At 50.7% G+C, this 27937-nt stretch overlaps 1 protein-coding gene across 2 annotated transcripts; it reads right to left on the bottom strand.

The window, feature by feature from the left end:
* Nucleotides 1-569: 569 nt before the first annotated feature.
* On the bottom strand, nucleotides 570-27830 carry SPARC (secreted protein acidic and cysteine rich). 2 transcript variants are annotated; one of them, XM_030573464.1, is made up of 10 exons: nucleotides 27681-27830; nucleotides 13850-13919; nucleotides 11758-11805; nucleotides 9524-9608; nucleotides 9269-9390; nucleotides 8844-8964; nucleotides 5680-5813; nucleotides 5121-5269; nucleotides 3921-4069; nucleotides 570-1775 (listed from the first exon to the last, which is right to left on the bottom strand). In XM_030573464.1, the coding sequence occupies exons 2-10, from the start codon at nucleotides 13904-13906 to the stop codon at nucleotides 1747-1749; spliced, it is 894 nt and encodes a 297-aa protein (XP_030429324.1). In that variant the 5' UTR covers nucleotides 13907-13919; nucleotides 27681-27830; the 3' UTR covers nucleotides 570-1746. The 2 variants fall into 2 exon arrangements, with proteins under 2 accessions (XP_030429324.1, XP_030429322.1); XM_030573462.1 differs by having other exon boundaries at nucleotides 11758-11808; nucleotides 27681-27829.
* Nucleotides 27831-27937: the final 107 nt, after the last annotated feature.

The following is a 27937-nucleotide window of genomic DNA, read 5'->3' as shown; positions in this document are numbered from 1 at the left end:
TGGAGATCATTAATACTTTGTGACATCAGGTCACAGACGTCTAAACTGAGACCTGATTCCAAATCTATGGCAAATAACCTTTGAATAACAAAAAGCAACACAACTTTCCAACACCCAAGAGGTCAGGGAAGCCCACGTTAGACAGTTATGCATTCAGAATGCCCAAATCACACAGGGAAGGGGACTGATTCTGGCACGGGCCGAGCACTCGGGCTCTGATTCAGCAAAATGCTTTAAGCAGATGAGGAGACCCATTGACTGATGGCACTGCGATTAGGGTCCAGCCAAACGTGCAGCCCACAGTCAGGGCTCTTTAAAATTCTACCTGTTCTGTAGGGAAATGGTTTCTTTGTTCCAGGAACATAGTGTTATTCAATGAGATTCATTGTGCAGCGGGAATGTTAAGGTCCAAGATTTGTGACTGCAGTTCATGGGGGAATTAACTTTCAGATGGCATCTGGCATAACCTTTAACTCCTAGAAGTTGACCTGGGTGCTCAGCTTTGACCTCCGAATGAGGATGACAAGAAACAGACAGGGAGACCGGAAACAGTGTCAGGTCATTTAGTGTCACGGTTTCAAATAATTATCTTTTATTACGAGAGACTCGTCAGATTACTCACACTGTGGCAAGAATTTAATAATAAAAGGCACCGGGAAACATTCAGAGGTAAAAAGAGTTCTCAGCCTGCGAGATCTAACCATCTCCTGTAAGTCTGTCTGGGACCTGCTCCATAAAAACCCCAACTAAAACAAAACAAAATCAAAACACCACAACAGCTTCAAAAAAAAAAGCAACCAGGCGCTTGTCTATGTCACATGCATCTTTCTGAGCAGGAGCGTCACCTCCACATTGAACAGAGCTTCCCTGGTGGAGCAGGGCTGGAATTTAAGAGTGCCAGAGGCAGTGATGGGAAGTGACATGGGGGGATGTGTAATGTCTTGGCTCCAGCGGAATCACAACAGCAAGATCCAATAAAAATACCACCACCAAACACATCAGCACCAAAAGCTAACTTTAAAGCATGGAAAACACAATAACAATACAGTCACTAAGTAATAATAAAGCATGTAGCATTTTCAAACCTTTATTTTTAGAGGGGATTTTACATGATGGTTTTTTTTTAAATTTGTGTGTTTTTTTAAAACTATTTATGCCCAATTATTCATAAATTCAAGCCCTGGGAATTTAAATTTTGCCATTCTGGATCTTCAGTGTCTATCCCACTCCCTTCTCCATCCTCCCTAATGGGAACTAAAATCCAGCACCCCAAACTTTCACCACCAATTGCTCCGCTAAACTTTGGAAAGCCCAATCTTCTAACGTCCTGTGGATACATCTTCCCTCACTTGATGTCTGAAAATCAGGGAGTTAATCCTCTGGGATGGCTTTGCTCTACTTTGAAAGATCTGAAGACCTTGTTAGTAAGGAGTCTGAAAAAAATCAAGAGCGGATAAGAAGAGGGAGCAGCTATTTAGCACAGGAACAGGGTTGGTTATTGTAATGTTTTTGTCGAATCAGAGAGCAGAGAAGAATACACCGAAATGGATGAGTGAGCAGAGTATTCTAGTGGTATTCATTAGGCTACTAACAATAAGTTGTTGTCTCTTTTAGCACCGTTAATATTCGTTTAGATCTATATTAGCACCTTGTCCCCGGGGGAAAAAACGAAACAAAAAAGGTTTTAAAATAAAAGGAAACAGGAGGTAAAAAAAAGAGGAGGCAACAGAGAAGGAAGCTGCTGGCTTAGATCACGAGGTCCTTGTCAATGTCCTCTGCAAAAGGAAAGAGAGAAGAAGTTAAGCAAGTCTTCACTAGCATTCAGACTGTGCTATATGTAACCCAGGCTAATGCCGTGTGGGTCTTTGTCCCCCTCTAGTGGTGACATCGCACAGAGACGTTAATGACTACTACTGCCTTCAAGCTATCAGACTCACCCCGCTTTCGACTCCTTTTATGTTGGATAACACGGCTGGGAAGGCACGAAGGGGCTCTACAGGAGGAGGAAGAGTCCCCCAGCACAGGCATTGTGCCAGATGCCCTTTGCAAGCTCTGGCACAGGTGTGACGGGGGGCAGAGCTGGTAATGGAAGGGACGTGCTGGGGGAGGGATCACAGCAGATAGCGCAGGGGTGGGCAAACTTTTTGGCCTGAGGGCCGCATCCGGTTTCCAAAATTGTATGGGGGGCCGGTTAGGAGAGGCTGTGCCTCCCCAAACAGCCAGGTGTGGCCCAGCCCCTGCTCCCTATCCGACCCCTTCTGCTTCTCACCCCCTGATGGCCCCCCCGGGACTCTTGCCCCATCCAAGCTCCCTGCCCCCTTACTGCGCTGCTTGGAGCACCAGTGGCTGGCGATGCTACAGCCTAGAGTGACCAGATGTCCTGATTTTATAGGGACAGTCCTGATTTCTGGGTCTTTTTCTTATATAGGCTCCTATTACCCCTTACCCGCTGGCCTGATTTTTCACACTTGCTGTCTGGTCACCCTACTACAGCCGTGCTACCCAGAGCACCAGGAGCTGGCAGCCCCGCCACCCAGAGCATTGCACCAGCAGCAGGGCGAGCTGAGGCTGTGTAGGAGCGGGGACAGCGGAGGGGGGCTGGGGGCTAGCCTCCCAGGTCAGGAGCTCAGGGTCTGGGCAGAAGGGCCCCATGGGCCGGATGTGGCCCACGGGCCATAGTTTGCCCACCTCTGATATAGCACATGCTTAATGTAAATCCACTTTAGCACCCTTCTCCTCCGGAGCTGTGAGTTCTGTGCTGTGAGTTCCCAGGATGGGTCCTTTAGCTCATGTGGTAGAAGCTCCTCCTTTGAGACCCCAATTTCCCAGGGATTCCCAGGTTCTGACTCCACTGCAGATGACCCAATCAGGAGAGTCATTTCACACCAATTTGTTTTTGTGGGAGAGGCAATGATCTGTTGGGTTTGGGTTAAGCTAAGCAATGACTCCCACAGGCAGATAGTCACTCAGCAATAATGACCTATAGGCAAGGTTAAGGGGTGGTCACTCAGGCGCTCTCTGAAATAGCAACGGTTGTGTTTGTTGCCTCCGAAGCACTGCCACCTAATCTGATAGTCTTCACTCGCACATGCATTCTTTGGGGCCTGTTATTTGCTATGATTTGTACAGCACCTTGCACAACTGGGCTTGGCCTGAGGTGCTACCACAGTAGAAATGTTAAATCATAATAAACAAGGCCTCGGTTAGGAATGAATTATCCCACTCCCTTTAAAGCTTACATTGAAGCCATGGGAGTTTGTTGTGCTGGGCACCATCAGCCTAATGAATCCTGTGCGGTTCAGGAGAGACACACCGTCCTTATTAAACAGGACGAGCAGTAATACGAACTAGATCCCTCAGTTCACATCCGCAATGTTCACATGGGGCAGTTACGATGCAGTGCACTACCGTGGGCTGTGGTTCCCTCCCCTGTAATCCAAACGGCAGGGCCGTGTCTAGACAAAAGCCCTAACCCTGACTCCAGAAGAGGCAGAGCTGGGCCAACACTGAGCACTTTTGAATATCCCACCATGGAGGAACCAATAGATTTTTTTTTCCTGTTCCCATTACCTAAGCTCCTAGGATATTCCCAGCCCTGTTTGCAGCCGGGGCAGAGGTCACCCTGTGTGGAGAGTGTTTTTTGACAAGCAGAGGCATTAATTCTATGCGTGCTGTTATTTATTTAGTGCCCAAAGGGTGCCCGCCGCTTTCCGGGCAGACAGGGAAAGGATGCCCCTCACCAGACTTAGTTAATGGTGCACAAATCTCCCCTTGCATTTGCTGCTGCTTTCTCTTTAGTCCTTGGCCAACTGGGAGCTCTAAGAGCTGTCTTCGGACTGGTCCCACCCTTCCCTGCATCCTGCCCACCCCTTCCTCTTCTGTCCCCAGCTACCGCCGGGGTGGGAACAGCAGCTACTTACTCTCCTTGATGCCGAAGCAGCTGCCCCATTCCTCCAGGGCGATGTACTTGTCATTGTCCACGTCGCACTCTTCGAAGAAGCGCGTGGTGCAGTGCTCCATGGGGATGAGAGGCGCTCGGAGTGGGGCCAGCTCGGTGTGGGACAGGTACCTGCCAGGAGAGCCGAGATGGTCTGAGCCCAGGCCAGAGTCCCCCCCAACAATGCACCACGGCCTCTCTCTGCTGATGGGGCAGGAAGCGTCGCTGGCCCCTCCCCGTCCCTGTGTGTGGCTTCTGGCACAGTGGGACTGCTAGGGAGGGGTGAGTGGAAGGGGGCGAGCAGTCTTCACAGGGGCATCCCATGGGGCTGCTGTCCCTGCTCAGACTGCTTCTCCCTCTTCACACATCCCCTGTCCTCCCCTGGGCTCCTCTCCACATCCTTCCACCCGAGAATGCCCTTTGGGTCCGCTCCAGGGCCCAATGGAGTTCATGAGAGTCCTTCCATTGGCTTCAGTCTGCGCTGGGCAGTGGCTCATGGCTCACTTCTCGTCTCCTCCTTGGGGCCTGGCTAGAGCAATGCCTTCCCTTGGAAACTGCCCAGCCGGTGTTCAGGGACCTGAGTCCCTCCAGCACTCGCAGGCCACCTGAGCCATCCAGTACTATCCTGACAGCAGCTCAGAGACACGGGTGACAGCCCAGCATGCCGGGGCACAGTAAAGGCGGACATGGAGCAAGGCGCTCAGAGGGTTAATGCTGGCTAACAAAGCTCCCCCTCTGCTCCATGTATTTATAGAGCCTTGTCATCTTCATCTTCACGGCAGGCCTTGGCATCCTTTTCCTTGCACAGCCCGTTCCTTCCTGCTAGCCTGCCCGAGCAGTGATCCATCGCCATCTGGATCTGAGCCAGGCCTCTCCCCAGCAAAGCTCTGTTTATTGAGCCTTGAATACCTCATCCAGGCCAGTCCTGAGCCCCCTGGCCTGGCTTGGCTAGTTCACTACAACCCTAACCTATCCCTGTCCTTCCTGCTCCTGTGCTCCTCTGGAGCACAAAACACCTGCACCCATGTGCCGTGGGTCTGTGATGTGCACAGACGCTCAGGGGCTGGGATAAAACCGAGAAACTCATTGCACTTGTGACTTGATCTGAGCGTGAGCCCAGCAAGCTGGCAGAGAAAGGCCAGGGAATCAACCCCTGGCCCTGGGTGGGAGGGGAGTTCCGTACCCATCAATGGGATGCTGGTCCAGCTGGCCGAATTGCCAGTGCACAGGGAAGATGTACATGTTGTAGTTCTTCTCAAAGTCCCGGGCCAGCAGCTCCACAGTGTGCTCGCCGGCTTCCAGGCGCTTCTCGTTCTCATGGATCTTCTTCACCTGTTGAAGCAGAGACCTCGTGAAGCTGCCTGGTGGCTGCGGCTGGGAGCCTGCCTCCTGGACAGAGCCGCTGGGGGCGGGGTCACTGTCAGAAGGGGACAAAGAGGCTGGCTGGGCAGGGGGTTGCTCTAGGAAGATGGAGTGCTGGCGAGCAAGAGAATTACTAGTGTGTGTGTGAATGGGGGGTGGGGTTTGAACGGCTCACTAGGGTGGACTTTGTGTGCATCCACCAGCCTGCAATTAAGCTGGGATTCAGGGGTGCACCAGCGTGTACTGGCTGGAATCCACCTTTACACTAGTGTGTGCAGAACTGGGCTGTGTGTGCGCAGAGTGGGGCTCCCTGCAGGCACCAGGGCTCACGGGATTGGGTCACCACGGCACCGGGGTGGGCTCTCCACATGTCCACTCACCTTGAGCTTCTGCTTCTCCGTCAGCAGGTTGTTGTCCTCGTCCCGCTCGTACAGGGTGACCAACACGTTCTTGAGCCAGTCGCGCATGCGCAGGGGGAACTCGATCAGCTCTGTGTCCAGGCAGGGAGGAATGTCTGGAACCCAAGCACAGAGCCATCAGCGCGGTGCCCGGCCCAGGCCTCTCCCCTGTGGAGCCCTGCCCAGCTTCCTGAGTGGGACCGACCTTCCCTCGGCTGCAGACGGCATCGGTGCATGGAGCGGAGCTGCTCCCACCCTGCCTCTTGGAGCAGGGCTCCCATTCAAGACAAAACCTCGCCTCCTCTGCCCTTGAGCTGCTGGGAGGGGCTTCACCTCGGCTCTGCTGTTTGCTGTGGCCTGTTACAATTTATGTACCCGGGTGTTTTGCTGCTGGGTTCGTGGTTGAATTTCTTCCCCCTGGAGCAGCACCGCTGTCTTGGGCACACTCCACCTCCCTCAGAGCTGCTGGGACCAAACCTTCCACTGAGCCCCACTGCCGCAGCCCATGAATGATCCAGCCGTGATGGCAGAAGGGGAAATCTCCTCTAATTCCACCACGAATCTCTGGGCTCCATGCAAAAACCACCAGGGGAAAATCCTACTGCAGGAAGTCAGACTAGATGACCGTAGCAGTCCCCTCTGGCCTTAACTTAGGAATCCATAAACCTAGTGGCTCTGTGCCTCCCACAGTCAAGCTAGCATGAGCCTGCATTCTGTTTGCAGCTAAACCTCATCCCTTCCCCCCTTGCTTCCCATCCAGCCACCAGAAAAGTTGCCTGGGGCTTTGGTTTATTTACTTGAGCTTTCTACTGCCCCTATTATGAGATGCTGTGAGGGAGTCTGCTGCCTGCAGGGGATGAGGACGCTGAGGGAAGCAAAACATGCCAGCCGCTGTGCTGACTAAGCTTGTTTTGGAAAGAGCAAACCACTGATTTATTGGCAAGCTGCAGACACCTGGGCCGGGGGAGGGGAGGGGGAGTGGGAGAGGTGGTAGGAAAACTTTTTATATTTAAAAACAATTCTACAGTTCTTCTTGATCAGCCCCCTGCTCCCAGGGATGTCTTCCTGAATGTCTTCTCCTGCTTGAGGGGTCTGCCAGCTGCTGCCACTTATTTCGCACCCGGAGTCCAAACCCTCGGTCTGCTCCCTGCCAATTGATTGCTGTGGAATTTATTCTGCCGCCCACAGAGGATTAAGGATGATCGAGTAGGGAATGAGCAGCAGGAGCAGAGGAAAATCTGATGGCGTACAGATTCCATTCTCCTGCAGTGGTCCCTTGTGGCTAAAGAACATGCAGAGAATTGATCATCTGACATCTGCGTTTTTTGCTAAAGAGATTCAGCATCCCTCCATCAGGTGTCAACGGCCCTAGGTAGTTTCCAGTGTCCTTAAATGCCTGTGAGCTTAGCACCTGGCTCCTGTGCAAAACGGCAGGTCCCTACGTGCAGCCCATGTTGGCTGCTGGTTCTTTGGGCACCAGAGCCTCACGTTGAAACTCCCACTATCAGCAGGTGGCTGGTGCTGCTCCTAGAAACCCCCTGCAAATGCAAATCAGGGTGCTTCCCGATACAGCCCTGTACACGAAGGGTCTCTGTATGGAGCAGTGTGTGATGAGCAGCTGTCTACAAGCCTTCCCACCCCTGCCCCCTGAATAACACCAGCTGCAAGAAATCCAGCAGCATATGGCTTAATGGAGAAGCACTGGATAAAATACAGAGGCCTCATTGTCACCTGGAGTTCTCTGCTGAATTATACTCCTGAGCAACCTCCTATGCTTTGCTATTTGCTGTCTAGCACTGAGACACCTTGACCACAATAAGGCTATTGGACAGATCCTGGCTTTGCATCTGAAATGGGTATTCCAGGATGAAACAATCTGCTCCTGATAGGTCACCCATGTTTCAGAAGTGCTGAGCCAGCAAAACGCTTAGCAGTGGGGCTTGTCTAGTGATTGCAATTCCCTCTGCCCTGGCAGCTCCAGTGAGTCTGCAGGCCGCCTTCCCTTTGCATTACATTGTCCCTAGGGCTGGCTGTACTGGTTGTGGGGTCTGGGTACATGGGCTGGTCACGGGCCAGGCTTGGACGGTGAATGGGACCAAATGGAGAGTACCAGCCAGCAGGGCACGTCACACTGTTGTCAGCGCCTGTTGCATGTGCTTCTGAGATCAGAGGCTGGGGAGACATGGTGCTGCCCGTGATTGATCCCAGTGGCCTTTCCAAGGATAGATCAGCGGTAGGAAAAAGCACCACCCTTAAGGCCAAATTCTGGCCATTTCCCTGGGAGGAACGCTGGCGACAGGCTGTAGTGGCCACACAAAGGTACCTCAAGCTCTTGTACCTGTGCTGGGCAGAGGCAGGGGGCCCAGTCCAATGACACCTATTGCTGCTTCAGAAATGAGTAGCAGAGTCCTGGTCACATCCCCAGCCTGGCTAGTGCTGCGCGCTGGGGCCAGGGAGTGCCACAGGCTGGCGGCTTCCTACCTGGGTCCAGGGCGGGTGCCCAGGGGGGCTGAGGGCCAAGGAGGGTCCCAGAAAGCTCTCCTTAACTCATGCAGGAGCAGCCAGACAGTACTGGGCAGGGAAGGTGCTGATGGCTAGGCTGACACGGTGGTGGAGCTGGACACGGGTACCCATTTAGCATCAGGAAACGCTGCAGGAATGTACGTTCTCCTGGCAGTCCCTGTCTGCTTTCACACTGAGAACTGGGGAGAATTCCTGACCGCAGCCCATTTGGTGGGGCAAGCCCCATCGGGGCCTTAGGGGACAGGGCATGTGCTATCTCATTAAAAGGCAGGATCAGGAACTCCTGGCATGAACAGATGATTGGCCCCCTCAGCCCTAACTGTGGGACCACTCCCCTTACATGGTTACCTCCTCTCCCAGCTTATGGGTTCTAGTGGTGGGACGGGGAAGGGTCTTTCCTGCAGCCCCTTTGCCCTTTCAGGATTTGATTAGAAGGCAGCAGCTGATCCCTAGCCTGTGTGTGCCTGACACCGGTAGCCTATACTCCAGCACCATGGATGAGCTGCAGGGTTGCAAGCCAGACAGTGGAGATAACTGGTTGCTGAGCAGCGGGTAGATGTGTCGTAGACACCTGTTAGGAGCTATGCGGGAGCCAGTTTGCCTCCTTGCTGGTGCAAACTCACATTTGCAGGGCCCAATGTAGTCCAGGTGGAGCTTGTGTCCCTTCTTGGTGCCCTCCAGGGTGCACTTGGTGGCAAAGAAGTGGCAGGAGGACTCATAGGTCTTGTTGTCAGTGCCACACACCTGTGGGGAAGGGGAACAGAACATTAGAGAGACTCCCACGAGTCAGCCTGGCAAACTCTTGGCTCTGATGTCTTCTCTACAGGAACGAGTGCGAGGCAACGAACTTATTTCAAATGGGCCACCAGACTGGGGATTACTGACCGGGGCCAGATTCAAACCCGGGACCCAGGGAGACGACACCATCTCCTATGCTCAGTCTCCTAAGCCATTCAGGGCCTCGGACTGGTCACCATGTGATGTACAGGCAGCAGCTCGGCTTCTCCCATCCTTGTCCTCCTTAATAGCACTTCATTTCTCTGCTCACCTTCTCGAAAAGGCCAATGCTGGGTGGGCAGGTGGAGGGGTCTTGGCACACACACATGGGGGTGTTGTTGTCGTCTACCTCACAGATTTTGCCGTGCTTGCAGTGATGGTTCTGGCAGGGATCTGAAAGAGGGCGGGAAAGCAAAGCTGGATCTGAGCCCAATCCCCCTTCAGGAGGAAGGGGCAGATGTCTCTGGTCCCTGGGCTGGGATGCTGAAGAGCAGGATGGGGAGTGGGCAGGCAGGGAGTCACTTACTCTCAGCGACAATTTCCTCCACATCCTCGGTGGGCTCCTCAAACTCCCCAACCTCCACCTGGACGGGATTGACTCCGACAGGCTCCTGGAAGACAGATCAGCTCAGCCCTAGCTGTATTCTGATTGGCCAATGGGATACGGCGCATGGTCACTATGGCCAGAATTAGCATGAGAACTCAGAAAGTGACCAGATTTGCAGTGCTGGGTGCTCAGCTAACTGGGAAATCTGACCATGTGCCATTTAGCAGGTTCCACTGACAGAGGGCGGGAGGGGTTCCACACCAAGACCGAAGCCTGGACAGATGATTTACGGCTGGTGATGGGACAATAGATGGGGAGGGCTCTGAGTTACTACAGAGAATTCTTTCCCAGGTGTCTGGCGGCTGGGTCTTGCTCACATACTCAGAGTCTATCTTTGGGAGGATATGATAGAGGTATATAAAATCATGAGTGATGTGAAGAAAGTAAATAAGGAAAAGTTATTTATTTGTTCCCATAATACAAGAACTAGGGGCTACCAAATGAAAGTAGTGGGCAGCAGGTTTAAAACAAATAAAAGGAAGTTCTTCTTCACACAGCGCACAGTCAACTTGTGGAACTCCTTACCTGAGGAGGTTGTGAAGGCTGGGACTATAACAGGGTTTAAAAGAGAACTGGATAAATTTATGGCTATTAATGGCTATTAGCCATGATGGGTAATGAATGGTGTCCCTAGCCTCTGTTTGTCAGAGGGTGGAGATGGATGGCAGGAGAGAGATCACTTGATCATTGCCTGTTAAGTTCACTCCTTCTGGGGCACCTGGCATTGGCCACTGCTGGTAGACAGGATACTGGGCTGGATGGATCTTTGGTCTGACCCGGTATGGCTGTTCTTATGTTCTTATGATCGCCAGTGGACAAACTACGACCCGTGGGCTGGATTCGGCCCATCAGCCATTTTAATCTAGCCCTCGAGCTCCCGCTGGGGACCTGGGTCTGGGACTTGCCCTGCTCTGGCACTCCAGCTGGGGAGCAGAGTCGAGGGCCGCTCCATGTGGCTCCTGGAAGCAGCAACATTGTCCCCCTCCGGCTCCTACACATAGGGGCAGCCAAGGGGCTGCACTCTGCACGCTGCCCTCTCCCCAAGTGCCGCCCCCAAAGCTCCCATTGGCCAGAACCATGGCCAATGGGAGCTGCAGGGGTGGTGCCTGGGGACGGGGCAGCAAGCAGAGCTGCCTGGCTGCCCCTCCACATAGGAGCCAGAGAAAGATTATGCCGCTGCTTCTGGGAACCGCTTGATGTAAGCACTGCTCAAAGCCTGCACCCCCTGAGCCTCTCCTATGCCTTAACCCCCTGCCCCAGCCCTGATCCCTACCCCACCCTCTGAACCCCTTGGTCCCAGCCCAAAGTACCTTTCTACACCCCAAACCCTTCATCCCTAGCCAGAGCCTTTACCCTCGCTGCACCCCACCTCCCTGCTCCAGCCCAGAGCCCCTTCTGCACCCTGAACTCCTCATTTCTGGCCCCACCTTGGAGCCCACACCCTCAACCAGAGCCCTCACCGCCTCCGGCACCCCAACCCCAATTTCGTGAGCATTCATGGCCCACCATACAATTTCTATTCCCAGATGTGGCCCTTGGGCCAAAAAGTTTGCCCACCCCTGCTTTAAACCATGCTTTGAGCATGTCAGTAACTCAGCCAGAGGTTAGGGGTCTGTGAGAGGAGCAGGTGGGCGAGGTTCTGCGGTCTGCAATATGCAGGAGGTCAGACAAGATGATCATGATATTCAATTCTGGCCTTAAAGTCTCTGAGTCTAGGAGTAACTGGAGGAACTCTTCATGTGCTGCTCATACGCCACAAACCCAACAATAGACTCTTAGGGTGGTTTCCTCTCATGGCATATCACAGCATGAGAGAGGCAGAGCCAGTGCCCTGCACAAGCAAAGCAAAAGAAAGCTGAAAGGTCAGTGACCTCGTGTCTTGTGCTAGGTCTGGAATTTATAAGCCAGTGTAGTCGACAGCTCTCAGCAGAGGCCAGCGTGGAAAGGACCCATTTCCTGCCTTCAGGGAGTTGGATGGCTTTGCCCTTGCAGCCCAGCCAATCCAAAATGGGCCCTGAGAAGACGTGACCTTCTGGGTCAAGTGCATGTATGTCCAGTAAAGACCCTGTGGGAATGGGAGCAGTGGTGCTGGGACAGGAGGAAAGGGGGCGGAGAGGTGTACAAGAGAGAGGCAATGCTGTGTCATTTCATACCACGGTTGTAGGATCCTCCACTACTTCAATCTCGTCTGGCAGGGCTTCCTGCTGGAAAGGAGGAAGAAGGGAGAAAGTGCTGTCAGAAATGTGACCTCCCCTACATCTCACATCTCCTGCCCCACGGCCCCTTTTGCACAGCCAAACTCAGAGCCTCGTGCGGACCGGTCAGCATCCTCAGGAAGGGGAACCCTGCCAGCTGGGGAAGCTATGAGACGGTGACACCTTTTGTCTCTGTTCCCTGCACTTTTGCACTTCTGCGCACTCTGCCTGTATGCAGAGAGGGCAGACGTTTGGTACTCAGAGCTGTGCCCGGCCCTTGTTTGCGTTGTCAATGCACAGCGTCCCCAGAGCCAAATGGGACCTCTCCTGATGGAGAGAGGCAGCCATTCCCGCGTCGTTGACATGGGAGGCAGCCGTTTCTCACTCCTTGCTGAACTGCAGGAATTCTTGAGCCCTTGATTAGTGTAATACAAATGTCGTGTGCAGTCTAGCAGGGGCACGTGATGCCCAGCCGGAAGAGGATGAGTGGGGGTCTGTGTCAGAGCTGTGCCAGATAAGAGTTTGGCTTGAAGAAAAGCCTCCCCCCTCTACTGCCCTCCTCGCAGCTCCAGCCCCACTCTCCAACGCAGAACAAGGATATTCATCCCAAAGGGTCTCTGCCTGGGAAGAGGCATTTGGCGGTGTCAGTGAGGCCAAGTCCCCTCCCACACAATTATTAATTACTGTTATTATGTATTAATTCCTTGCATTGCAATAAGAGCCCTGGTCACAGAGCAGGATCCCATTGTGCTAGACGCTGCACTCCACGGATGACCAGAAGGAGAGTCCCTGCCCCACAGAGCTTGCAATCTCAGCTAACTATTCACTTCCTCTCACTCAACGCTCTGGCAGCAGCTCGCTGCTGGCAATGCCTCACCAAATGCACTCCCCCCACCCAGTGGCGGAGTGCCAGTTCATGGAGAGCCTGCACCTGCAGGCCAATGGGCTAATAACATTTGGGCCTCCCAGCATGGGGAGGAGAGAGGGGCACCTCCCTGGGCAACTCCTCTTGGATCTTTGCTTTACTAGTGAAGACTTTCTTAAAATCTGCCCTACCTCTGACTTCACAAGGGGCAACAGGTTTCTCCAAAGGCCACTCTCGGAGCACAGCTTGGGCTAGATGCCCCAGTGGACTGGGTTACTGAATCTGAACTAATGTCTTAGGAATTATGCCTGGCTGAGGACATTCCAGCTCCTTTGACTCACAGTCCGACTGTGCTGGAATTTCAGGTGCCCTCCCTCCCGTGTGGCTCCTGGATCCAAAGTGGTACTGTTCGGAGCAGATCAAAATGGAACGCGCGTCGGTCTTCTGGTCCCTTAACCCCTTCACCAGATGTCAGATGGCCTGTAGCCATTTCTACTTATCCAGGAGGAGCATTTTCTCTCCCTTCCCAGCTATGCCTGGTTATTTCATCCAGAATCAAAGGGGTTAATGTCCGTGCATTCCTACTTTTTGGCCTAGGCCCTGATTTGGGCTGCACCCCCTGTGAAATCTTCTTGCTCTGGGGTGTGAGTTTGTGCAGGGGCTTAGAAGGCACATAATCAGTAAGTGCGCCATTCCCGAGGGATTCTGGTCTGTTCTCTCACTGGCTTTGGTTCATCGCTTCATTCTAAACCTCCAGCAAAATGGCTCCATGGCTTCCTTCCCTGGGCAAGGGGGTATAGAGGGAGCCAGGAAAGCATTTCATAGGAACTAGTAGATAAAGATCGGGCGGTGACCATAGCACTGCAAGGATGTGGGTGATGGTTGAAGATCAGTTAGGATCTCAAACTTATGGAAAAATGGGCCCTTAGCTCCACCAGCTGTGAAAAAGGGAGTCACAGTGGGGCAATTGCAGTGAGGGTCCATTCAGTGCCACGATGCAGGAGACAGAAGAGGGAGCTCTATAAAAAAAACCCACTCAATACAGGACGTGCCTTGGCATTTAATGTGGAGGTGTAAGTTAACAACCTTCTACTGGTGGCAGTGCCCCCAGTGGGAGCCCTGGTTCAGGGACTGCCCATTCTGGGAAGGGAAGCTGGTAGGATGAGAATCAGGCACAATACTTACAGGTGCTGCCAGCGCCTTGCCAGCTAGGCAGATAAGAAAGAAGATCCAGGCCCGCATCTTTCAATGAAGCCTGAACAAATGGGAAAGAAAAAGAACAAGGGTTGGATGTTAGCATTACAGAGTGAAGCTTTATCACCTGCAGAATTCACTGCAGGAGGGCGTCTGGGTCACTGATTCCCCGGGCTGGGTCTGGAGAGAGCTTGGATGGAAGGTGGAAAAGGCCTTCGTGAACTAGGAGTCCTGCTAATAGCCATGATTTCATGTCTGCAGTGTTTTTCATCCAAGGATCTCAAAGCACTTTACAATTATACAATGGCCAATTACATTCATGGGGAAACAATTGTTTTTTTTTAATATTCCTGCAAAAAAAATGTTGGCTTTTGGGTGAAAAATTGAAATCAAAAACTGTCTTCAGTGGAGGGAAAAAATTGGTTTTTGAACATTGAAATTTTTATGGAAAAAATGTGGTTGGATTTTTGGTTTCTATTTTTTTCCTTGAAACATCAGAAAATTGCAATCAGAATGAAAATCTTCAGCAAATATTTATTTTGGGCAAAAAGTTTTTTTTCATTGAAAAAGTTTAGACCAGCTCTTGGTATAGCATATAAAACTTCACACAGCATCATATATTGTTCCATTCAGAGAAGAGAAATTAGGGAACAACGGAGGAAGAATAAGTCAGAGTGCGACAGAATGAGAGAGGGAGAAAGAGAACACTCCAGAATGAAGCTCTAACCTGTTGTAAACCTATAAAACTTTTCCAGAAGTTTTAGAAGTTTCAGGAAGTCCCAGAATTCTCTAAGTTCTTCTCTCTACAAGTCATTAGGCCTAAAACCTACTTTGAAGATGTCTACCTTCAAGATTGCAGTAGTGCCCTTTATCTTAAAAGTCAAACGAATCAATCTTGACTGCCTGCATGATTCAATGTAGGCAAACCGATGTCCACCCTTTCTCCTATAAAAGATATTGGAGGACTTACAGTATCTGCGTCTCTCTTCCAAGAGGGCTCAGGGGACGTCAGTCTGGGCTCAGGGGACGTCAGTCTTTGTGCGTGTATCTCAGATAAGTTCATGAAGGCTCCCCGTTATTTTCCAGGGACCCACCATTGCTCGCTCCCAGGGCTTGTCTACACAATAAGGGTGAATTTGAAGGGCACTAGTTGCTCTGTACTCCCGGGATGGGCGCTCTCACTGCACACTAGAGCCCCCTCGGGTGGGTCAGCTCACTACACTTCCAAAGCACACTAAGCTAATGTGCACAAAGGAGCTTGTAGTGCACCGGAGGAGCATCCCACAAGGAGTCAGTCTGGATTAGTGAGGGCGCACCAGCTACTGCAGGCGTTTCCCCCCGTATAGACAAGCCCTTAGTCCCGTCAGTGGGCTCCCGAGGCACTTTCTGCGCTCCATGCACCAGCACAAGCTGAGTCCCAGAATGAACTGACTGCCAAACATGCAGGGACTCCAATATCCTGTCTGGGAAAGTCCCCTGCACTATCGACAGGAGAAGCTGAGCCCAGAGCAGGGCTGGAATTCAGCAGCTGAGGACAATGGCAGGGCATTCTCCGCTCTGGCCCTGTCTGCATTAGCAGCCAAACCATCGCCATCCTGTTTGAAAAGACCCTGGGCTGGGGCATAGCCCAGATCATTTTCTTTTTGTACACAGGGCCTTGGTGTTTGCTGAGCATGGCTGCCGATGTGTGAGTGGAGGCAGCTCACTGAGTCCCTGCATTCCCAGAGGGCTGAGATCTTTGTTACCACTCTTAACTCTTTATCTCCTGCTGTTGCATTGAGGCCTGCAACCTGCCTGGCCTACCCTGCTGAGTATGTGTCCCAGGCCTTAGACAAACAAATGGAGGGAAACCCAGGAGATTGATGCCCTCTGTTGATCCTCAGACTGTTAAAGCAGGGACTGCAGCAGTGCAGGCTACCCCCTCCCCTATGCTGCCCTGCCCATGGGCCTCAAAACTGACTCAGTGAGACTTCAAGAGGACTCTGTGTTGTGTCCCGCGCCGGGGGGGGCTTGACACCAGCTTTGCACCCTGCAGATGCTGGGCTGCTCCAGGGACCAGAGTGGTGTAAGTTAGAGCATCCTGGACTGCCAATGGGCCTTCATACCACCCAGAATGTCCACAGTGCTCCATGCTATGGCCCTGCCCCCTCCTCCGCTCACCCTGCCGCTCCCAGCCCATTTCTCCACTGAGGCTTGCACTGGGGACAATGCAAGGCTGCCCATGGCGACCCTACGCAATGCTTGCTCTGGGGGAAGTCTCCCCAGGCTGCTTGCAGGCGCTTTGCAGCCCCTATCCACAGCTGGAACGGATTGAGCACAGGGGCAGGAGTAGGAGGCAGAATCCTTACCCTCCTCCCTAGGGCTGAGAGGGGAGATCAGGGTCTCAGGCCCATTCAGTGCTTGGCTTCTCCGCAGGGCCTGCCAATAGGAGGCCAGTTAGTGCCAGCTGCAGTGAGTCTTGTTTTAAATCCATCCAAAGCAGGAGTGGCAGCTGGTGAAATCAATCGATCCTTGTTTCACCCTCCTGCTTCCTGTGTGGAGGGATCAAACCCCTCTGAGTGTTGAAAGGAGAGAGTGGAAAGGAGATGCTGGGTGCTTAATATGCAGGCAGAGTCCTTGCGTTTGGTGGTGGGACGGAGCAACAGTGCGAGCCGAAGTTCCTGTTGCCACCTCCCTTTCATGAAAGCAAAAAACCCAGCGTTTGTCCCGCACCTTTCAAATCGCTTTCCTCCTGGCTTCCCATCTACCTGTCTCTGCTGGCACGTGTCTAGGCTGTGACGCTCTGAAAGAGAACTCCCCCCCAGTAACGGGCAGAGAATTACCCAGAATAAAAGTTCCCAAGCTGGTTCTCAGCCCTTGTCTTCATTGGTGCCCACCATCACTTCAGCAAATCTGCTAGAAACCCCCATTTGCACTGCCTGCAACAGGGATACACTGCACCAATGCAAACCCTGGCTAAGGGGAGCTTGTTTACCTGGGGGGTTGGAATGGTGTGTCTGAACCTGTGGCCATCAGTGACTGTAACTGGAGCTAATCCCCAGGGTAAGTGAGAGGCGAACAAGTCCTGTGTTTTAGGAGGGGACAATCAAGAGTCCTTCTCAATGTCTGTCTGTCTTTTAGCAGCTCGGGGATGATGGCTCCTACGTAGCCCTGCCCTGCCAAAAAGCTAAGGGCTGAAGACCCATCTAAGCAAGGCTGGCTTAACTCGGATAGAGTCTATTGCTCTTTTCTTACCTAAACCAAAGTTGGAGCATCTGCCTTTCCTGAAAAAGAGGAGATGGAAGCTCACAGAATTACACTGAGCTGTGCCTTCGTTGCCCAGAAAGGCACTCTCTGCTATGGCTCACTGCTTAGCTAAATGTAGCTGCATGACTATTTAATTCACCAATGTGTTACTCCTGCCGGGATCACTTCACTATTCCATTGGCCGAAGAAGAATGCCCTATAAATTTCCAATACACAAAATGATATCTCACTTATTCACAGACCGGCCTGTTTTCATGCTTTTTAAAATGCAGGATGTTTTAGCTACAGGTATGTTGAAATCTATTTAAAATAGCATGCAGGCCTGTAGCTTAAGTGGGAAAACTGGCTGACCATGTACTATTTCACAATTTACAGACTGTTACATATTTTACACAGATGTGACAGAGGTATGTATATACTCCCCACCTGGGATACAAGAGCATGGTGGTAATGTGAATTTCGGTGGGTCTGGAAGGTACGCTGCACAGTAGCCAATGGATATAGCACAGCAGCTGGCATTTCGGTATCCGAGGCTCTTGTGCTGAGAAGCAGGCGGCGGGGGGAATCTATTTCCTGTGGCTTGGCTGCTGCTTAGTGCATACAGGTTCCTCCCTCCACCCCCATCCTGCTGTTCTGTACACCAAGTCCCTTCCTCTCTCCTTTATTTGCTCTGGAGGCTGCTGAAAGCTCTCCCCGTCGCTGCCAAGACCTGAAGCTGAGGTCACTAGTTCTTCCCCTTTTGATGGGTATTTTGGGTGGAAAAGTACAGCCGATTCTGGCTGTTTCCTCCATCGCCGCCGTCCCCTGGCTTGTGAGGGCTTTTCTTGTGTGTCTCCTAACGGGTTGTTTGGCTTGGAAGTTGCCTTTTGCTTCATTTCTGTCTCAGGCATGGAAACTTCTCTGTGCTGAGCAAAGAGGAAGGGGGAGTTGAATGGGGAGAATGGACTTGCATTAAAAATGTGCAGCCCCCAAACCAACCTAGATTACATGTAGATCATGTCCCCATCTCTAAACCCGGACAACAACAGGAGATTGTGCTGAGCTGGGGTCTCTGAATCGGATGCTCACTAGAAGCCAGGAGACTCTCTGAGGTCCCACTGTTGTGTTTGGAGGAAGGAGGAACTTGAATAAATTCTCCAGGCAAACAAGCACGGCATAGACGTCTCGCGCCAGAGGCAGGAAAACAAGTTTATTTAAAAAACAAAATTAAAATAAACTCTCATAAACCCCCAGCCTTCGAGAGAAGCTGCCGTGAGACTGTGCCCTGAGGAATTTCAGGGTCTGGAAGACCCGAGCTCCTTTGCAATGTGATGAATGGCCCTTGCTAAATGATGAGTGGGATGGATCACTTGATGATTACCTGTTCTGTTCATTCTCTCTGAAGCAGCTGGGATTGATCACTGTCAGAAGACAGGATACTGGTCTAGATGGACCTTTGGTCTGACCCAATATGGCCATTCTTATGTGATAATATAGCCCCTCGGCAGCAGTTCAGTGGCTCTGCACTCCAAGGTTTTCCACCACAGTGTGAGTCCATGGAGGATACTTTCCCAGTTTCTCTACCTACCATGGAGAGGACAGGAGCAGCACAATCTTCTTTGCAGGCTCTCAGGGTATCTATTCATCCCACCACGTCCAATGCATGTCCTGTCTCCAGTAAATTCCACACTGGGTTTCAGCAGATGGTGATGCTGAGACTGTGACCAGACTCTGAGGACAGGTCAAGGTGAGGATGATTGAAAGCCCTCATGAGATGAGAGAGGATCTTCTGAAAAAGCCTGGGGGGCATCCCAGGAGCTCAGTGACCTGGGCTACCATGAGAGACCTGACAGGAATCCCTTGCTCTGAGCCGGCCCTGGTTGGAAGTGCCCTGAAGCAGCAGATGGAGAGAGACGCTCACAGTGTTTGGCATTCACCTCTCTGAAGTATTTGGACATGGCATTTCTGGGCTCCGCACTTGCACTTCACTCTCCTCAGCCCTTAGGACTGGGCATTAGAGGCAGAGGTGAAGGGATGTAGCACAGGGATATTTTGGAGGGGATAAAACAGGGCTGCTGCTGAGATCTAGCATTTCAAAGGCTCCGTTCCCGCCCAGTCCTCAAGGAACAAATGAAGAAAAGGAAGCTGCTTGTGATGGAGCAGGGGCTGTCTGTGTGGGGAATGGGAGAGCAGGGGAGGACTTTAGGGGATGGACCACACCAGAGCTGTAACCTGAGCTAGGTAAGGGAGGGGAAAGGTCAACACCTTTGCCCGGGAAGAGGGACAAAAGGAAGGGAGTGGCAGGAGGGAAGCAGTTTGAGTTTGGGCTTGGGGCTGTGTGGGCGGAATTCAGGGGATCCTAGCTAGGATCCAAGCACCCTGAAAGCCCAGAAGGACTCGATGGAGGGGTCCTGACTGTGCCTGCAAGCTCTGCTGTAACCTGTTGTCCAATAAACCTTCTGTTTTACTGGCTGGCCGAGAGTCACTGTGGATCCCAGGAAGAGGGGTGCAGGACTGGACTCCCCACACTCCGTGACACTGCTCAAGCAGCATCACGCATAGAACAGCCTGGGTCAGACCAATGGTCTCTCTAGCCCAGTATCCTCTCTCTAAGAGTGTCCCATACCAGAGCTTCAGGGGAAAACACCAACAACCAGGATCCTTCCTCTCCCCCCAGCATTGCTGCTGAACTCCAGGTGGGCCTGGGAAGAAGATGGTATCACCTCCTGTGAATTTCAATGGCTGATCCACACACAGGGCTGCCCAGAGAATTCAGGGGACCTGGGGTCTTTGGCGGCGGGGGGCCCCTGCCGCCGAATTGCTGCCAAAGACCCGGCAATTCAGTGGTGGGTCCCAGAGCGGAAGGACCCCCCTGCCACCACATTGCCGCCAAAGACCCTGAGTGGAAGAAGCTCCGGGGGCCTAGGCCCCCCAAGAGTTTTCTGGGACCCCCGGAGTGAATGATGGACCCCGCTCCAGGGGCCCCAAAAAACTCTCGTGGGGGCCCCTGTGAGGCCCAGGACCTGGGGCAAATTGCCCCACTTGCCCCCCTGTCTGGGTGGCCCTGCCCACACCCAGCACTTATCCAGGATCACCAGGCCTCTGTTGCTCATGAACAAGGCTGGCTTCCTGGCAGCCGTGGTCATGACTTGCTGAGTTGCTCATCCAGAACAGCTAGCACCATTCCTACTGAACCAGCTAGGCTACATTTGAATATCATCATAGAATCATAGACTATCAGGATTGGAAGGGATCTCAGGACGTCATCTAGTCCAACCCTCTGCTCAAAGCAGGACCAATACCCAACTAAATCATCCCAGCCAGGGCTTTGTCAAGCCTGACCTTAAAAACCTCTAAGAAAGGAGATTCCACCACCTCCTTAGGTAACCCATTCCAGTGCTTCACCACTCTTCTAGTGAAAAAGCTTTTCCTAATATCCAACCTAAACCTCCCCCACTGTAACTTGAGATCATTACTCCTTGTTCTGTCATCTGGTACCACTGAGAACAGTCTAGATCCATCCTCTTTGGAACCCCCTTTCAGGTAGTTGAAAGCAGCTATCAAATCCCCTCTCATTCTTCTCTCCTGCAGACTAAATAACCCCAGTTCCCTCAGTCTCTCCTCATAAGTCATGTGCTCCAGCCCCTAATCATTTTCTTTGCTCTCTGCTGGACTCTTTCCAATTTTTCTACATTCTTCTTGAGTGTGGTGCCCAAAACTGGACACAGTACTCCAGATGAGGCCTCACCAATGTCGAATAGAGGGGAATGATCATGTCCCTTGATCTAATGGCGATGCCCCTAATGTTGCTGATAGGTCTGGGTATAAACAAGCCGACTGGCTAATTGACAAGGTGTTGGGGCAGCCACAGCTAAAAATGGCAGGAACCCCTGGATGAATTTATCCCCTGAATCTTGTCACAAACCTGCATTTTGTTGTTACTGTTTATGGTGTTTATTATGGTGGTGAACCGAGAATGGGGCCATGTTGCGCTGGGCACGGTTCAAACCCAGCACAGCTGAGATTCCGGAGCCTGATTCCATGCTCTGACTCTCAGGAGGTGCAGTCCGGGAGTGGCAGATGGAGAAGAGAGGGGCAATGATGGCCAATGGCTACGTTTGCACCTCCCTCGGGCTGGGCTGCTCCTGGATCAGCCAGAGCTATTCTAATTCACAGCAGCTGCCATGCATGGTGGCCTATAATCTGCTCTGCAGCTCAGAATAGCCAAGCTCTGGACATGCTCCCACTTTCCATGACACACTTCCTCTCGTTCCTGGCCATGCCCTTGCCATGCCCCTATGGGAGCTGCACAGCAGGGCCACCTCTGTTGGCCTTATGCTGCCCCTGTGCTGGGGAGAACTTCTCTGCAGTTCAAATCCCCTCTACTCCACAAGGTGGCAGAAAGGTTTGGGGGAACCAGGGAAGAGGCAGAATCTGTCCCATTGTCTTTCAGTTTGTCCACGAATTTACTGCTGCCTTTGTGTTGGGGATCAGAAGTGTCTGTCATTTGCCTGTCTGCCTTTCTCAAGTGGCTATTACTACAATATCTAGGTGCTCTGCATTATCATCTTGTGGCAGCCCCGTATTGTCTCCCCCCTTGGCCTGGTTTCACTCTTTCTCTGCTCAGCTGGACCCATTTGGCCTCCCCAGGACTAGCACCTCCCCTCATCCTCATCTCTAACAGATCCTGCTGTTCTCCTGACCTTCACCACCCCTCTTTGCTCCTGCCACTGCTCCCTAGACTTCATTCTTCTACATGCTTGAATTTCGCCATCCATCTGCCACAGTCCTGGTTCCACAGGGCTGCACATTCCAGATACTTCCCTGTCTTTATTTACAGAAAGGCAGTGTGGTCTAGGGGCTAGGACACTGGACTGGGACCCAAGAAACCTGCTTGCTATTCTTAGCCCTGCCATTAACCTACTGTGTGACCTTGGGCAAGTCAATTCACCACTCTGTGCCTCAGTTTCCCCTCCCACCCTACCCTCTGTGGGGCAGACTGTTTTGTTCTGTGTCTACACGATGCCTGGTGAAATGGGGTCCTTGATCTCATTTATCATAATATAAAGGATAATGCACTCGTGCTATTGATGCCGGATTTTTTTTTTTATTGTGAGGGTTTTATTTTGCCAGCAAGAGCTGTGCATAAACCAGGATTTTGCTAGTGAAATATCATCACTGTTAAACCCTGAGTATGAATCCTAGCTCCTACCCTCGGATACCTTACATTAATGAGGAACTAGGCATAGATCCCACTTGTTCATCCAAAAAGACAGTCCTATATTCCTCCCTGGGAATGTTACTTTAGGAGCATAAGGGGATCAGAACTTGCTCTGCTAAACTCAGGCAATGCTGACTGCTCTGTATCCGCTCAACCAAACCTCTAACATAACTCATCAGGACTAGCCATGAGCCTGTGTCCTCATCTTTCCTAACCTGAATCACAGCTGCCGCGTTTCACTCCTGAGGTGGCTGCACTTTGCTGGTTGGCAGAGTGATTCCAATAGATACAATGCATAAAATCAGGTTGTTAAACATATAAAGCACTTTGGGTCAAATTTACCCCTCTCTAACACAAGGCCTAAACAGCACCTGGGTCCCACTTAAACCCTTTGAGAAAGCCATTTGGATAGGAGTCACCATGTAAAGATACGATCATCATTAGCTTAGCTCTCTCCTGAACCAATCACCTTTCTTTCGCCACTGTTTGAAATCTATGCATACTGCAAATAAAGTTGGAAGAGCACAAGAGTTTAGAGGGACAAAGCTTCCTCTAAGGCAACTTTGTCTTGGTGTGAGGTCACAGAATTCACCCCCAGATGTGGGAACTCTTTGGAGGCTGGTCTCTACCTCGTTGGTGTGTTTTTGTTAGCTTATAACAGAGGCTAGCAAAGAAGTTGCCAAGCTCTTTATCATCTGTTCTGTCTAACAGACCCTCAAACTGGAGGCCTCAGACATCTGCAGGCACTGGGCCAGCAAAAGAGGTTTGGTGATGGAAGGGCAGAGTCTCATGGTCAGGAACAAAAATAAATCCACTTCTCACTTCAAATTAGGCTCAAAACGGCAACTCCTTTACTGCTTTGAAGTAGCTCAGTTTTTCAAGTCTATGTTATGTTTTAGTTTCTTTGGTTTGTTGATTTTAAAATAATCAAAAAGCTTCCTCCCCCCTCCCCCATTACACCCTGAAATATGGGATAGATTCTACACTGCATTTATTTTATATTGTTTTATTGTTTTCGGACAAACTCATTTTACACTGAGTTCTCGTCAGAAGTAAGTGACTCTGACGAGGTAGAACCCAAGTATTTCTTGCTCCCCTCTGCCTCTCCTCTCTCTGGATGTTCCCTTGGAGGACGAGAAGGAACATCTGGGGGTGGGACAGCTGGACAGCTTTTCCAGAGGGGAGCCATTTGGAAGCTATGACGTAGCCCATGTGGCAGACGCCCTGCCTAGGCCAAGGTTACATAAGTCCCATAGGATGCCACGTTTAGTTCTGGGTGCGGGGAGGAGAACGGTGCTGCTCAGCCTATGAGAGGACTCCCCCTGGAGTCCAGTTCAAGATATGCAGACAGGTCAGCAAATCCCAGAAAATCCTCCTCCAGGCTGAATCAGTTCCTCTACGTGATGCACCAGTTTAGTGCTTTGAATAAAATCTCTCAGTGCCTGCTGCTGCTCCATTGACAGTCCATGGGAGTTTTGGCATAGAGCTCAGTGGGAGCTGGAGCTGGCATTTGGTGAGTCTGGAATTGACCATCTGGCTGGGTTTCTTGACCTGGGGCAACACCCCCCACCATACACACACACTCCACTCACATAACACAGACCAGTCTGAGTGCAGGCTGGAGTTACAAGAATAGCATTGACATCCTGATAGCTCAGGATCCCAGGTGAGCTACTAGGGACTAGGGAGGTTGTTGGTTAATGTATGCTTTGATGGTACCATTTTTTGCAAACTGGATGATCAACACATTTTAGATGTAACTGCAGTTGAATTCCATCTGCTGGAACAGCTAAGAAACAGATGAATGTAAAGATATATATCTCCATTCTCTGCTAGTGATGTCCTTCAGGAGTCTAGGCAAACCTATTGCTATTATAGCATATACTGCAGTTGTGGCTGAGAGGAGAGAGTGTGGTCTAGTGGTTATAGAAGGCTAGGTTAGTCAGGTGATATGGGTTTCCTTTCTGACTCTGTGCCAGATTAGCTTTGTGATTTTGGGCAAAATCACGTTAGCCACTCTCTGCCTCAGTGTCCTCTCTGTAAAATGGTGCTAATAATACTCACCTCCCTTTCTCAAGCTCTTTAGGGTCAGCATATGAAAGGTGCAAGATATCGTGTGTTACTAATATTGCATTAGTATTTGTTAGTGATCAACAGCTCTGCAGTGTCTATAATAAATTGCAGCTCCTCAGATCAAATAAAAGGGGATGAAGATACCAGTGAAAAAAGGCCAGTATATTGAAGTATAGCCAGACCAAGCACGTCAAGATACAGGAGGAAAACAACCATTACATAAACATAATGGGAGCACTGTGAAGCCACCGTGGTAGCAGAGCCCGAGCCATGCGAACAAGGCTCTTTTCAATTTGATTTAACAGATCGGTTCTGGGATAAAACCAGGGTTAGACTGTCGCTGGTTTGCCAGTAGTTTTGATCAGGTCCCTGTTCAGATCCCATGCCACCTACGCCAGCCAGCCAAGCTGTTCCACTCGGGGCTGTCAGCACTCAGCACCAAATCTCAAGAGAGAAGAAGCAGGAAATTGGGGTTGGATGGAAGCTGGGATGATTCCCAACACTTGCAGAAACGCACTCCAACTTACCAGCACACTCACTCCGGCTGACGAATGGCTTGTCCATAAACAAAAAAATGGTTCTGCTATAGGGATACCAGATTAGTTAAAGTGGTACAAACCCTCGAGTGTGGATGCAGGAACACTGAGATAATGGTGCTTTAAAAGGTACAGATTATTCCTCTTTCCTCACAGGAATAAGGTGGAACAGTATAAGTACCTTTATCTTGATGTAACTTTGTCCACATGAGAGGTTGTGCTGATTTAACTAGTTCAGTAGAAAATCGCACCCCCTTGTGGGAATAGTTAAATTGATCCCATAACGGTGTAGACCAGGCCTAGGCTATCAGTCAGGTGGAATTAACAGCCACTCAGTTTAGCCATGGCTCTGGTAATTGAGCCAACTGTGTCACTGCCACATGTAACAGTGACTTGTTAATTTCTCTTGAAGCGCCATTGAAGAGAGGGTTTGAAAGCAGCCCGGGTCAGAGAGGACTTTCCATGGACCTTGGCAGTCAAACTGTAGAGTGCTCTCAGGAGACTCACAACATCATGCAGGATCGAGCCCTCTGTGAGCAACCTCTCTGACTCGGTTGCTTCAGGAGGTAGATGTGATCCGTCTATCAAGCTCTGACCCTTCCAGGGCTAGATGGATGGGTTTGGCTTGGGAGAGGCAAAGTCAACTTTTCCACTGTTCATTGCAGCAGGACTGCCTGTGGAGCCGGGCACTACCCAGCATGAGTAAGAGGGCAGAATTGGGCTCTATTTTCTGATCCATTTCTTGGACTAAGCTACCCCATATAAGGAAACAAAGTAACGTTGAATCTTTCCCCTTGAATTACTGCCCTCTGCCTGGGACACAGTCCCCTGATGAGGCAGAAAATACTCTTTCGCTTGGGCCAGACTCCCGTCCTCATTCAGACCAAATGCAGCATTACTAGGCTGACGGTGTCATTCACTTCAGAATAAGGAGATTTCAGTGCTTATTCCAAAAATACCCAGGCCCTGTTGGCTCCTTAGGCCTTAGAATGAACCAGCTTGCACACGCTTGCAGGAGAAGACTAGAAAGGAGGAAGGGGAGAGATGAAGAGATGGCCTATTAAAGCCTTTTGGATGCTGCACAGAGACACCCTTGGACTTTGCTGCTTCCAGATAGGGTGACTAGACAGCAAATGTGAAAAATTGGGACGGGGGGTTGGGGTGCGGGGTAATAGGAGCCTATATAAGAAAAAGACCCCAAAATTGGGACTGTTCCGATTTTGGTCACCTCACTTCTAGACAGGTTGCAAAGGCTCAGAAGAACATTCCCCCAAGGTCCCTCTGAACATCCCCTCCCTGCCTTCAGCAGCTTGTCTGAGCGATAAAGGCTCTACATCCTGGCTCCAGCAGAGGACCCTGCAAGGGTTTCCATGGGAGCCAGCATTCCAGTGGGGGTGAGTCATGCCAGAGGAGAGGGCTTACAGGAGGTGGGGCTTGCAAAAAAAGTTTGAAAAGTTGGGTCCTCCTCTTTCTCTCCTTCCTCCCCCCACCCATCTCCTGCCTCTGCCTATGTGGCAGACAATGCTTTGTTTTAACTCTTTCACAGAACACTGCAGCCATTTACTTCCATTTAAAGCTATTCCCCCCACCCCATCTCTTCCACCCTTCCAGGAGAACAATCTGTTGCAGTTTTCAGTCTATTCCTTTAGGTTTGTTTGGTTGTTTTTTTTCCGGGTGTTTTAACTTGATAATAAAGACAAAATATTCAAATTCAAATTCACTGGAAGATCTTGCCCTTCTGTCTGAATGGGACTTTAGTCACCATCCAGCTGAATTTTCTTTTCTTTGCAGTAATACTGTGTCCATGCTTCTGAAACAAAGTTTTTCTTCTGGGTTGTGGGGGTGGCAGTTGGACTGCTAAGGCAGCTGCTGCCTTTCAAGGAAACAAGTGGTTTGTTCTTTTGGACAAACATAAATAACGGGAGTGTCTGATCCTTATTTTTAATGCCTCTCAACTGGGCTTTTTTAAAAAAAAAAACAACCCCCCCCCCAATTCTGTTTTCTCCCTGCAATCCCTGTCCTTTACAATTTAGCTAGAATTAAACAAAACTATTAGAGGGATAAGAAGAACCTGACATAATTTCAAAAGCTGCTTGGAAGAAAAAGAATGAATAGAATATCTTTCTTTGAAGGAAAAAGAAAAAAGAAGTGAATGTAGTAAAAAGAGTTCAGGAGAACAAAATCTGCAAAACTTTGTTTTTCCAAACGCATGGGACACCAAGGTATCAAATGACAGTATGCTGCCCCAGGACTTAATTAATCAGTGCTGATTTATAACTAAATCTGATTCTCAGTGCAATAAATGTGACACGCCTGCAAGCTGGTACTTCACCTCTCTCTAAACAAATAAATAAACAGATATCTATTTATAGCTACTGAAAAACAATAGAAAGGAACAAGGATAAACTAAACCAGCTCAGAAAAGACTGCAAACTCATATACAGTATTTCTGATCTCATAACAGTAAACACTGTTAATCTGCAACTGAAAGGTAATAAGGTTTTCAGCTCTGGAGGAGAAAGAATTCAGTGAGTTTTAGACAGATAGATAGAGGGAGTGTCTGGGGATAGATAGATAAAGCATTGGTTTATCAACAGAACCAAGCATGCCTCCTCTGTCTAGGAATAAGGGGCAGAACTTTCTGTACCGATAACAGTTCAGATTCCTGTATTAGATGCTTTGCAGGAATTGACCAGATTAGCAGTAATGAAGTGATGAGAAATAATTGAAACAGAGAAAGAACAGGGAGAAGGGTTTTGTGCCATACCTCGCAGACAGGGCAGCAGAGATGAGAAAACTTCAGGCTCTCTGAAGGTCTGAAGGAATCTGAACGTTTTAGAACCAGGCAAGAGGAAACCGTTCAGTGCACTGGGCAGGGTTTCTGTCTCCCTCTCTCCTCCTCCTCCTCTGTGTTTTCCAATTCTGTCTCTTGCTCTGCTTCACTTTCTCTCGGGTGGGCTGTCCTAACTCTCCCTCTCCCCTGTTTCCTCCCAAAATGTATTCTGAGTCCACAGCCTAAATTCA

This window comes from Gopherus evgoodei, chromosome 8 (genome assembly GCF_007399415.2).
Source record: "Gopherus evgoodei ecotype Sinaloan lineage chromosome 8, rGopEvg1_v1.p, whole genome shotgun sequence".
NCBI classification, from domain to species: Eukaryota; Metazoa; Chordata; order Testudines; family Testudinidae; genus Gopherus; species Gopherus evgoodei.
The sequence above is the reverse complement of the archived record's forward strand: the minus strand, read 5'-3'. Positions and strand labels throughout refer to the sequence as shown.